The following is an 11,920-nucleotide window of genomic DNA, read 5'->3' as shown; positions in this document are numbered from 1 at the left end:
AATAATGATAAGGATTCATTAATAACTAGAATGATTCACCAATAACTATAATGATTTATCAATAATGATAAGGATTCATCAATAACGATTCATCAATAACTATAATGATTCATCATTTACAAAATCAATAAATGACTATAAGCAGTCATCAAGTACAATACAAAATCATATTAAGAAATATCAATTAAACTGATTCAAATACTATAAGGTGTCGTCAATTACAATAAATCAATAAATCAATAAATCAATCTTCAGGGGGGACAGAAAGGAAGAGGGACTCACTTTGCTTTAGGAAGGACGATGGCCTTGAACACATGGTCTCCCTCAAACTGGGGATCCAGAAACTTCACCCTGAAATAAGGAAAGATTGAGAGGGTTCAGGTCCGAGCCAAAGACTGCGCCGTAGATCACAGAGTGTCAACAGGAAGTAGATCCCAAGCAGCTCTTACCCAATGGCGCTGTTGGTCATGATGTCACGGAGCGACGGGATGGGAGACTCAACGGGCCTGGGGGAGGGGTTAAAGGGTCAGAGGTCAGAGTCAAAGCCAGGACCAGGGAGGGGTCTGTGTGGAGGGGCTGGAGCAGAGGGGGTTCTCACTTGTCTGGGAGGATGGGGTCCGCATCGAGGGTCAGCATCCCCTGGATTCCATGGCAGAGCTCGGCTGGCATCTGGGTGGCCTGGGGGAGGAGGGGGTTCAGAAACAGATGACCGCCCAGTCTGTGGTAGTCCCTCCCACACGAGGGTTAACCATTACTACCAACCCGGACCCACCCCTATGCAGACTCACTCAAACATCTTTACAATCCAAAAAAATTGCAAAAATGTAAAAAAAAAAAAAAAAGGATGAACTAATAAAGCTCCCAATGTAGAAAAGATTAAATGTAAAGTAAGTTATTGCCAAGATGTCCTATTTAAGATCTTCACATTTGCAGCCTTGTCAAAATGAAATCCCAAGTGCATTCTGGGTCAATACCTCTTCCTAATCCCGGCCAATGGGTTGGTTTTAATTCTAATGGACAGGAGAGGGGTAGCCGATCAGCCCTCCGAGTGTGAGGCGCGCGCGCGTGTGCGTGTGCGTGTGCGCGCGTGTGTGTGTGTACCTCTTGAGATTCTGCCAGGTACAGCTCCCTGATGAAGTCACAGAGGGGGTGGCTCTTCTTGACGAACAGCAGATCACTGCCCAGGCTGTTCCTCCTCTCTGGAGGACGGAGAGGACGAGGGATCGGACCACAATAAAAACACACAATTAAAAACATTTCATTGATCTTGACTATTGGTCCATCGAACGGTCACTCCTTGCTATTGGTCCACCGGTACGAGTCCCCTCTAGCCATTGGTCGACCGGTATGAGTCCCTCCCTGCCATTGGTCGACCGGTATGAGTCCCCCCCCCTAGCCATTGGTCGACCGGTATGAGTCCCCCCCTGCCATTGGTCGACCGGTATGAGTCCCCCCCTGCCATTGGTCGACCGGTATGAGTCCCCCCCTGCCATTGGTCGACCGGTGTGAGTCCCCCCCTGCCATTGGTCGACCGGTATGAGTCCCCCCCCGCCATTGGTCTTACCTTCCTCCGTGGAGAGGTCAGGGTAGACGTCGCCCAGAGCCGCCCTCAGCCTGCGCTCGTCCACAAACGGTAGCAGAGCAACACCTGCAACAAGACCACCAGACGGGCTTAGGCCAACATACAGGCTCACACATACAGGCTCACACATACAGGCTCACACATACAGGCTCCCGCATACAGGCTCCCGCATACAGGCTCCCGCATACAGGCTCACACATACAGGCTCACACATACAGGCTCACACATACAGGCTCACACATACAGGCTCACACATACAGGCTCACACATACAGGCTCACACATACAGGCTCACACATACAGGCTCACACATACAGGCTCACACATACAGGCTCACACATACAGGCTCACACATACAGGCTCACACATACAGGCTCCCACATACAGGCTCCCACATACAGGCTCACACATACAGGCTCACACATACAGGCTCCCACATACAGGCTCCCACATACAGGCTCCCACATACAGGCTCCCACATACAGGCTCCCACATACAGGCTCCCACATACAGGCTCACACATACAGGCTCCCACATACAGGCTCACACATACAGGCTTACAGGGGACTTACAGATGAATTAAGGGAGGCCTACAAGTGAATTACGGGAGACTTGTATGTGACATACAAGCGAGTTCTAGGATACTTTCACGTGACTTACAGGGACATACAAGAGACTTCCGTGAGACTTGCACGTGATTCACACTTGTAAGTCCCTGTAAGGTCACTCGTGAGTCCTACCAGTGACATGCAGGGTCCTTACAAGTGTACCATCACGTGACTTGCCAGGTTGGGCTGGAAGGTCAGACTGAACAAAGCCTAGCTACTGGACACAGAGCTAAGAGAAAGAGGTAGGACTGGAAGTGAGACCGAGACACACCTTGCCAAGCGTACTTCTTCCCGTTCAGATCGATGGCGAAGTCATCTGGGTAGAAGTCGATGATGGCGGATTCCTGTCGGGACACCCGAAGACGACTCGATGAGACATTTGAACAGAATTATAATAATACATTTTATTTTAAAAGCGCCTTTCAAGGTGCCCAAGGACCCTGTACAAATATAGTGCATATACTCAATAAAAGTACACGCATAACCAAAAATAATCGTTAAAGCATAGCGTTTCATCGTAACCGTCTTCAGACAGCCTTCCCCTCTGGGCAGCTGAAGGAGAGGATCTGACACCAGGCAGTGGCGAGGTCCTCTCAACGACAGGTCTAGTTAAGGCCTCACGTCATCATTCACTCCAGTGTAACGGTTCATATTCAGACAGGGATGACGGGTTCAGACTCACAGGACTGGACATGAGCTCCCGCCATGTCTCTGGCAGGAAGTTACCGCTGGCGGCAGGAAACACTCCCATCAATTGCTCCAGGGGCTTGAACTGCAAAAATAAGAGTCCCAAAAATAAGAGCGCGAGGTTAGAGCACTCCAATAAAAGCACCTTTTCTACTCCTGAATTATTATTTGTGGGTCATCACAAGTAATCGAATAAAGCAGAGATATCTGCAGAATTATAGTCACTATCTATACTTTGACAACATTAACCACGTTAGAACATGAGGACCAGTCACTCATGTGGCGGCGAGGAGACGGAAGTCTTACCGGCTTGGTGTCCTTCTCGAAGTCTGAGAACATGCCCTTGATGTCTTTGAAGTCGGAGGCGAAGGGAGCGTAGTGGAACGGGAAGTACCACTTCCATGAGGCACAGCCCTGAGGGAACATACAGAGTTGTTTATCCCAGTCTGACCTGCTCTATAGTAGAAGAGTTTTGCTGCAGAAGAATCACATTACAAAACAGGACATATTCACAGGAAGTTTACCATTAAACTTGTGAAATACAAATTGAATGGACTTCATTCTTTCATTTTTTGTTATATTGCTCAACCCATTTTAAGAGCTCATACTATTCAGTATTTTTTCTAAAGCAGTTTTCCTGTCTGTACCCAAGTGTGTAAGCCAATAAAAAAAAAAAGAAGAATCGGAAAACAGCTGAGCAGAGAATTTTTCGCCTCAGCCAAAAAAAGGAATAACCCCACTGAACAACTATTCGCCGAAATCAGCGTGAATCCCGAAGCGAGCCCGAAATACCCGTGCAGCAGGCGGGGGGAGTGTGCGGGGTAACCCTCCCGCTGCCCTTTACCAGACAAGTTGCACTCCAGCCCGCGCAGAGACTTGAATCTCATCAGACTCCCCCACCATGGCTGACATTTGAATACATTACAGCGCTCCCATTATTCAACTGCGGCGCCAACATCTACATTTCAAAGAACACCTTTTTTACGAGTCGTTTCAGCGTTGGGAGTTGGATCATTACGAGTGAAACTGCAGCGCTGCCTACCGACACCAAAAACCAAGCCGTTCCCCCCCCCCCCCCCCCCCCCGCGATCTACCACACAGAGACATCTGGAGGGTCGGGATCCGGCAAACCAATGACCTGATCCAACCATGAACACTGCTCCACTTATTTAGTGTTAAGACTTTTAAATGAAACTCCAGTGTTTCAACCGATCACGCACACACACACCTTACTTTTGTTTGTGACCGCCATGTGTACGTGCATGTCCGTCTTTGAGTTTGTGTGCACGTGTGCTTGATCGCGATGTCTTTGTGTATACGCGCGTCTGTACAGGTGCATGAAGGGTGCATTGACGTGCACGTCTGTGTATGCATGCCAGTGTGTTTGTCCATTTATGTGTATGTGCGTGCACGCGTGTGCCCCCGGAGGGTGCGGTGGGAGGCGGTGTGGGCTGAACGGCGCCCGGCGGGATGGTGTGGGGTTAGTGCCTCTAACTGGCGTGTTGTACTGGGCGGCAGCAGCGTGAACGCTGCACCAGAGCGGAGGGGGGGGGGGGGGGGGGGGGGGTTAGTGCCTCTAACTGGCGTGTTGTACTGGGCGGCAGCAGCGTGAACGCTGCACCAGAGCGGAGGGGGGGGGTTAGTGCCTCTAACTGGCGTGTTGTACTGGGCGGCAGCAGCGTGAACGCTGCACCAGAGCGGAGGGTAATACATGCAGAACACAACGGCCCCGCGGGACTGGCTTTGCCGGGGCATGTGGTCTGAGCTCAACACACCGATCACAATTAACTACCGCAAATCCCCCCCAGACATCCCATAATACTCCCCGCCTCTAGTGGAGAGCACAGCCGGCCTCGTTACCTCCGCCGGGAGACCGGGATCAATACAGTATCTGCTCCTGCATATTGATTATTATGGGATGGATCCCGGCGGCGCATCAGGGAGGCTTAATTGCGCGGTGCTTCAGAATTGTAACTCAATTAGAGCAGAGATGGATTAGTGGATGCAGATGTGCTTCACAGCTCGGACGCGATAACTTGTAGCTACGTCCGCGCGTGGACTGGCCTGGACTGAAATCATTTAAACACGTACTTGGCCATGTTCGTTCATTTAACCATTTGTTGCATTATATTAAAAAAACAACATCTTAATCATCGTTAAATTAAAAAGGATCGATGGATAACGGCGCAATAACACAGGTTTGGTTCTGAGCCACTTTGAAACCAAGCGGTTGGTCTTCCTCACTCAGATCATGTGATAATAATGTTTGTTTAGTCTTAGTCGTAGGGTGGAGAGGGGGGCCCCCCATGAAGGGGACCTGATGTGCATGTGGGGGGGGGGGGGGGGTCTCTTACCTGGTAGTAGTACCGTAGCACCCAACACAGCCCCTCGACGTAGGAGCGGACCACCTTCTTCTTGAAGTCCTCGTCCGTGGAGTCCACGTCAAACTTGGTCTTGTAGTAGCGCTGCTTCCAACCGTCCTCCCACAACCTGGGGGGGGGGGGCAAGGACAGAGGGACATGAGGACAGAGGGACACGAGGACAGAGGGACACGAGGACAGAGGGACACGAGGACAGAGGGACGAGGGACACGAGGACACGAGGACAGGGGGACACGAGGACAGAGGGACGAGGGACACGAGGACACGAGGACAGGGGGACACGAGGACAGGGGGACACGAGGACAGAGGGACACGAGGACAGAGGGACACGAGGACAGAGGGACACGAGGACAGAGGGACACGAGGACAGGGGGACACGAGGACAGAGGGACACGAGGACAGAGGGACACGAGGACAGAGGGACACGAGGACAGAGGGACACGAGGACAGAGGGACACGAGGACAGAGGGACACGAGGACAGAGGGACACGAGGACAGAGGGACACGAGGACAGAGGGACACGAGGACAGAGGGACACGAGGACAGAGGGACACGAGGACAGGGGGACACGAGGACAGGGGGACACGAGGACAGGGGGACACGAGGACAGGGGGACACGAGGACAGAGGGACACGAGGACAGGGGGACACGAGGACAGGGGGACACGAGGACAGGGGGACACGAGGACAGAGGGACACGAGGACAGAGGGACACGAGGACAGAGGGACACGAGGACAGAGGGACACGAGGACAGAGGGACATGCTTCCAGCCGTCCCCCCAGTCTGAGGGACATGACACCATCACAGGGGAGGGTTCTGCCCACCATCCCACGCTACGAAGGCTATGCTGCAGCAGCTGCTCAACGCGGCGGTGGCGTTAGCTCTCCAACCGACCACATCTCCCGTCCCCATCTTCTCTTCCCTCCAGATGCCCCCCCCCCCCCCTCTGCCCGACTCCAGAGAAACCGAGTGTGGGCGCGACCGCCGGGAGGCCGTCCCCGCGAGACGCCGTTTACAGAGCGGCGCCGCGTGCATAATGGAGGCGTCGCGGCATCTGTGCCAACGTCCCCGCGGGAGGAGGCCGGCTCCGGCACGGAGAGCTCCGTGAATACCAAGCGAGCAGCGGGGGTTTAGCAGCTTGGGTGGGGGATATATTCACAGAGACGCCGTGTGTTAATCAGGAGGGTGGAGGAGGTGGTGGTGCATCAGGGGTGGTGGTTGGGGACTGGTAGTGGCAGAGGGGGGTGGTGTTGGTGGAGGCCTGTTGGTGTTATAGTGGTAGAGGGGGGTGGTGATGGGGTTATAGGGTGGTGATGGGGTTATAGGGGGGCGACGGGGTTATAGGGGGGCGACGGGGTTATAGGGGGGTGATGGGGTTACAGGGGGCTGACGGGGTTACAGGGGGCTGACGGGGTTACAGGGGGCTGACGGGGTTACAGGGGGCTGACGGGGTTATAGGGGGCTGACGGGGTTACAGGGGGCTGACGGGGTTATAGGGGGCTGACGGGGTTATAGGGGGCTGACGGGGTTATAGGGGGGGTGATGGGGTTATAGGGGGGTGATGGGGTTATAGGGGGGTGATGGGGTTATAGGGGGGTGATGGGGTTATAGGGGGGGTGATGGGGTTATAGGGGGCTGATGGGGTTATAGGGTGGTGATGGGGTTATAGGGTGGGGTTGGTAGGGTGAGGTGTTGGCTTTGTAATGTGGAAGTGATGGTGCATTGGTAGGGGTGATGGTGTTGCTGGCATCAGCTCCATCCCACAAGTAAATCTTTGTAGAGTCACACGCTCCACCACAGGGTGGAGGCTGAGCCTGCTCAGCTGGACCAGGCTCTACACCACAGGGTGGAGGCTGAGCCTGCTCAGCTGGACCAGGCTCTACACCACAGGGTGGAGGCTGAGCCTGCTCAGCTGGACCAGGGCTACACCACAGGGTGGAGGTCTCACCTGACCACGTCCTCGGGCTCCGGCTCGCTGTCGCTGTCCTCTGCCTTCCTCTTCACACCCCGGGCGTCCTGGGCCCCACTGGGCCCCCCCGCCTGTCACGGAGCACACAGTGAGCGCAGGGCCAACACACACACGGTACTCTTGGAAAATGCAACTGCTTATGTTTTTTTTTTTTTTTTTCAGACAGACAGTCATGACCATAATCTTGTACTGTACATTGACTGGTGCCGAGTGTGGTTAGTAAGAATGTATGTGCCAGTTGATTGTGTTTATTCTATCCGCTGCCTTCTTGGCCAGGTCGTTCTTGTAAAAGAAGTTTTAATCTCAATGAATTTCCACACACACACACACACACACACACACACAGAAGTACTGGACCATGTGTGAATAAAGTAGTTTTTTTGTGGTACAGCAATGCATCCTTTTGAGTAAATATACAGGCAATCATTTTCCTGTTTAAATCTTTCAAGGACCATTGGGGGGGGGGGGTGTGTGATCATTCATGTGCTAATAAGGAGATGCTATTGTCGCCTGCGTGTTTAGGGACAGAGGGAGGGGAGGGCACGACAACAGCTTGGTAGACAAGTACTCTACAAGCTTCGGGACATCAGTGAAAAGATTTTCCTCGGGCCCTGAAGTGCCCCGAGAAATAAACACTTTCAGCGCAACGCAGAGCATCCAGGCTCGGGGAAAATAGATCCATGTACAAAAAAAACACAAGCCATTCATTCCGTGGAATAACTAGTTGTTAAGAACAAGCCCACATGATTAACTAGGTGACACTGGAGTAAAGAAGGCGTGGCCTGGTCACATGATCCACAAGGGGGTGTGGCCTGATCACATGATCCACCAGGGGGTGTGGCCTGATCACATGATCCACCAGGGGGTGTGGCTTCTCCGCAGAACGGAGATGGCTCCATTAGAACGGCCGCTATCTTTTGCATTTTATTAAACTCTCCCTCAAGCAAAAGGACGCAAGTTCCAGAAAACTGCTTTTGAATTTAACATCATCATGTCTAAAGGCAGGGTGGTGTAGTGATCAGGGTGTTGACTCCCAGCTGGTAGGTTGTGGGTTCAAATCCCGATATCCCTGGTCTACCTGTAGGCGTCCTTGAGCAGGTAGCTAGTAGCTTCCAAACAGCCGTCACACTAAACCACATAGTAAGTTAAATGTGTTGACTGTGCGAGTCGGGGGCGGGGCTACAGGTCAGAAGCCACGGCAGACAAGATGGCGGCCGATGTCGGGGCGCTCTCCAGGACTTACAGGAGCTCCGTTCTTCATCAGCGCCTTCAGGGACTGGGCGGCGTCCTGGCGGGATTAATTAAAGAGGAAGGTAACGCCTCGGCCGTAACAACAGCGTCTCCAACACAGTGAGCTGAGCGGTCCTCAGGGGGTCCTAGCAGTGTTCGACCCGTCTGGGGGGGTGGTGGTGGTGTGTATTGGGTTGGTGCTGGGGGGGGGCTAGGCCGGCCACTGTGCCTCTGAGGGGGCGCTCTGTACCTGGTTGTTCTGCATCCTCATGTCGAAGGCCTGGTGGCGGGCGTTCTGGACCGTGTCGGGCCGGTTCCTCCCTCCCAGGGCCTGGGGGGCAAACTGCCCGCCGGTCATGTAGGCTGGGGGTCGCTCCGCCTGGCGGGGGGGGGGGGGGGGGACACACAGGTCAGGACTCCTGAGCAAGACTGACCCCGCACTGAACCAGGAAGTCCTGTCCTGGTGTCCTTCCTGATAACTGCGGTTAGTGTTTTAATTTATTCCATTTGAACTGTTCACATACAATTGTTTCATCAGAGACAGAGAGAGAACGAGAGAACGAGAGAACGAGAGAGAGAGAGAGAGAGAACGAGAGAGAGAGAGAGAACTAGAGAACGAGAGAGAGATAGCAGGAGAGATAGCACGAGAGAGAGAACGAGAGAGAGAGAGAGAGAGAACTAGAGAGAGCGAGAACTAGAGCGAGAGAGCGAGAACTAGAGCGAGAACGAGAACGAGAGCGAGAGCGAGAACGAGAGAGACAAAGAACACCATCTTCATTCATCTGATACAATGGCTAACCATTACTTCTGATCAAGGCTGGTTTCCTCACCTTCATCCTCTTCTTCTTATCCTTCATCCGCCTCTTGAAGCCTTCCTGAAAACAAGAGCACCATGTGAGCAAGCACTGGCTCCCCCTAGAGGTCAGAGGAGAGGCACCAGATCCACACAGACCTGATCACACACACTGGGAGTATCCTTAAATCGGACAAATCTGGTTTGGTGTTCAAATAAAAAGAGGCTTTGGTCATTGAATCCATCTCCCTGGAGCTGCTGCACCACTGAGGTGTGACCCCTGAACGGTGACAGACACACATCTCGGGACCTCCCCAGAGTCCTCCAGCCCTCTTACGTCGTCGTCTTTGCGCTTCTTGAAGATGTTGTCCTCGGCCACGCCCACGGCCTGCATGATGAGCTCCACCCTCTCCAGCTCCACGAAGCCGTTGTGTGTGATGTAGCCCTGCAGGGACACCCAGTACATCAGTACAGCGCTACATCAGGAACACACACAGACACACACACACACACAGGGGCCCGCTACAGCGAGGACACACGGCCGCACCATGGGTTCATGGAGGCTGGACTCACCCCGGTTTTGTGGACCACGTCCTTGTAGATGCCCACCAGTCGGTCGATGGCTCCCTCTCTGAAACAAAGACCAGGCCATGAAGCACACGCTGTGACCGTCGACTTGTTCTCCACTTCTGTTGTATTATCACTTTTTATCTTGATCATAGTTTACTTCTGCACAGACTTGAGCCCAGATCGTAGCATTTCACTGCATAATGCACTCATGATGTTCATTATATGTACATATAATGTACACACTGATATGTATTACTCTTTCAAATAGAATCAGCCAATCGAAACAGCTTCAGCCTAAAACCAACAGCCAATAGGGGCGCTCGTTCTCACCTGATCTCCAGGGAGGGCAGGTGAGGGAGGAAGTCGTTGCCAACGAAGAAGCACATGAAGACCCAGTCGTCCACGCTCCTCTCGAAGTCAAAGGGAAACGGCAGGCTGGCCATGGTGAGCTCCTTCTCCAGGTACTGGAACGCACCAGGAACATACTGTTATTCTACTGAGGCACTGGAACGCACCCACAGACAACCCAGTTGGTTTGGCGAGGGCATCCAGACGAACCGGTGATCCGATGGAGTCACATGGCATAGGGACTGTCGTGATGTCACTTACCTCCCGCAGAACACAGAGTCTGATGAAGATGAACTCCTGTTCAGAGCCCGGCATGGCGTCTGCAAACTGGTCATGCTGGGAGAAGGAGGGTCACAGTTAGAACGTGGACCACAGACCAACTGGTCATACTGCGAGAAGGCATGTCCCAGATAGAAAAGGGACCATAGACAAACTGAAACAAGCTCAACAAGTATTCAGGCCCTTTGTTTTGAAGGCTGTATTGCTTGGATTCAAACTACAGAACTAGCTAAAGTAGCATGCACTCATTCTACCCACTAGGGGGCAGAGGACCAACAATGTTGTTTATTTTCACCAAATGTCTCTTGAGGGATAATTAACATCTCATGTAGTGCAACTCTCAGAAATGTCCAGAGCCTTGTAGCTAGTCTCAGGGACCGTGAGAGGGGCGGGGTCCTGGACCCAGAGGGGCGGGGTCCTGGACCCAGAGGGGCGGGGTCCTGGACCCAGAGGGGCGGGGCTCTGACTCAGAGGGGCGTGGCTCTGGACCAGTCCTTACCTCTCCCTGCTTCTCGCGGGCCGTCCCCGAGCAGTCCTTCAGCTCGTGACCCATCTGGTTGCACAGGGCACACGGGCGTGGCTTGTTGGGCTTGAACTCCTCCCTGATGATGGTGAAGTTGGGCTCGTGCGTGGCCAACCCCAGCATGATCAGGTCGGCTGGGGACCGAGACACAAAACACGGTCAAAAACAATCAAATAACATGGATTGTTTATTTTAAAAAAGTTAACGAGAGGTACAACCAGCCCAAACCGGTTTGACCCTCCTAATCCAACACAATAACATTCAGGTGATGCAATTAAAACTCAAGATACAGAATACCATTTAAAGAGAAGGCAAGGTTAACTACGGCGGTCCCTTTGATAAGCCTAGATCCCCATCCCTTCAGCAGCTGAGAACACACGCAGCCAAGATTGGCCAAGAGTGGCCATCACGAACAACGAGTCCTGATTGGCCGTCGCCTTACCGTCAGCGCCGCACAGGCAGTGGTGCGTGTTGGGGTCATGGTGGGGTTGGGCTGTGAACACAGACAGCCAATTAGATTACAGTATCAGAAGTCTGCACCAATGACAGACAACGTAGAAACAAGGCAGGTTTGAGGAATAGATGGTTCTCATAGCCACACCAGACCTTTAGATTAAAACGAGCGGTCACTAGTCTGTAAAGTATGTAGAGCTTATATTTTACAGATGCTTCTCTTACAAGCTAGATCTAAACGTGTAATGCATGATTGTATTTTATATTCGACATGTAGCGTTGCCTGAGTGCAGGCCATTAACACCCGGCGGTACCCTGAGCCATGGATCGATAAAGCCCTACAGGGGATGGACCCTACAGGGGATGGACCCTACAGGGGATGGACCCTACAGGGGATGGACCCTACAGGGGATGGTTCCTACAGGGGATGGACCCTACAGGGGATGGTTCCTACAGGGGATGGACCCTACAGGGGATGGACCCTACAGGGGATGGTTC

At 52.9% G+C, this 11,920-nt stretch overlaps 1 protein-coding gene across 2 annotated transcripts in view; it reads right to left on the bottom strand.

Moving 5' to 3' along the window:
* The window catches only part of xrn2 (5'-3' exoribonuclease 2), a 31,035-nt gene that overhangs the window by 14,057 nt on the left and 5,058 nt on the right, over positions 1-11,920 (bottom strand). The window contains exons 8-26 of one of the 2 annotated variants that reach the window (XM_060041778.1): positions 11,412-11,462; positions 10,946-11,103; positions 10,429-10,503; positions 10,150-10,283; positions 9,823-9,880; positions 9,587-9,694; positions 9,287-9,331; positions 8,707-8,835; positions 8,470-8,514; positions 7,206-7,297; positions 5,231-5,366; positions 3,183-3,290; positions 2,872-2,961; positions 2,461-2,533; positions 1,565-1,648; positions 1,102-1,199; positions 599-678; positions 450-506; positions 283-351 (exon numbers count right to left, since the gene is read on the bottom strand). In XM_060041778.1, the coding sequence (XP_059897761.1) occupies positions 283-351; positions 450-506; positions 599-678; positions 1,102-1,199; positions 1,565-1,648; positions 2,461-2,533; positions 2,872-2,961; positions 3,183-3,290; positions 5,231-5,366; positions 7,206-7,297; positions 8,470-8,514; positions 8,707-8,835; positions 9,287-9,331; positions 9,587-9,694; positions 9,823-9,880; positions 10,150-10,283; positions 10,429-10,503; positions 10,946-11,103; positions 11,412-11,462 (1,690 nt within the window). The remainder of the gene's footprint in view (positions 1-282; positions 352-449; positions 507-598; positions 679-1,101; positions 1,200-1,564; positions 1,649-2,460; positions 2,534-2,871; positions 2,962-3,182; positions 3,291-5,230; positions 5,367-7,205; positions 7,298-8,469; positions 8,515-8,706; positions 8,836-9,286; positions 9,332-9,586; positions 9,695-9,822; positions 9,881-10,149; positions 10,284-10,428; positions 10,504-10,945; positions 11,104-11,411; positions 11,463-11,920) is intronic. The other variant, XM_060041779.1, reaches the window with a different exon arrangement.

This window comes from Gadus macrocephalus, chromosome 21, assembly GCF_031168955.1.
Source record: "Gadus macrocephalus chromosome 21, ASM3116895v1".
In the NCBI taxonomy this organism is placed as follows: domain Eukaryota; kingdom Metazoa; phylum Chordata; class Actinopteri; order Gadiformes; family Gadidae; genus Gadus; species Gadus macrocephalus.
Note: the sequence above shows the minus strand (reverse complement) of the source record. Positions and strands in the feature narration are given on the sequence as shown.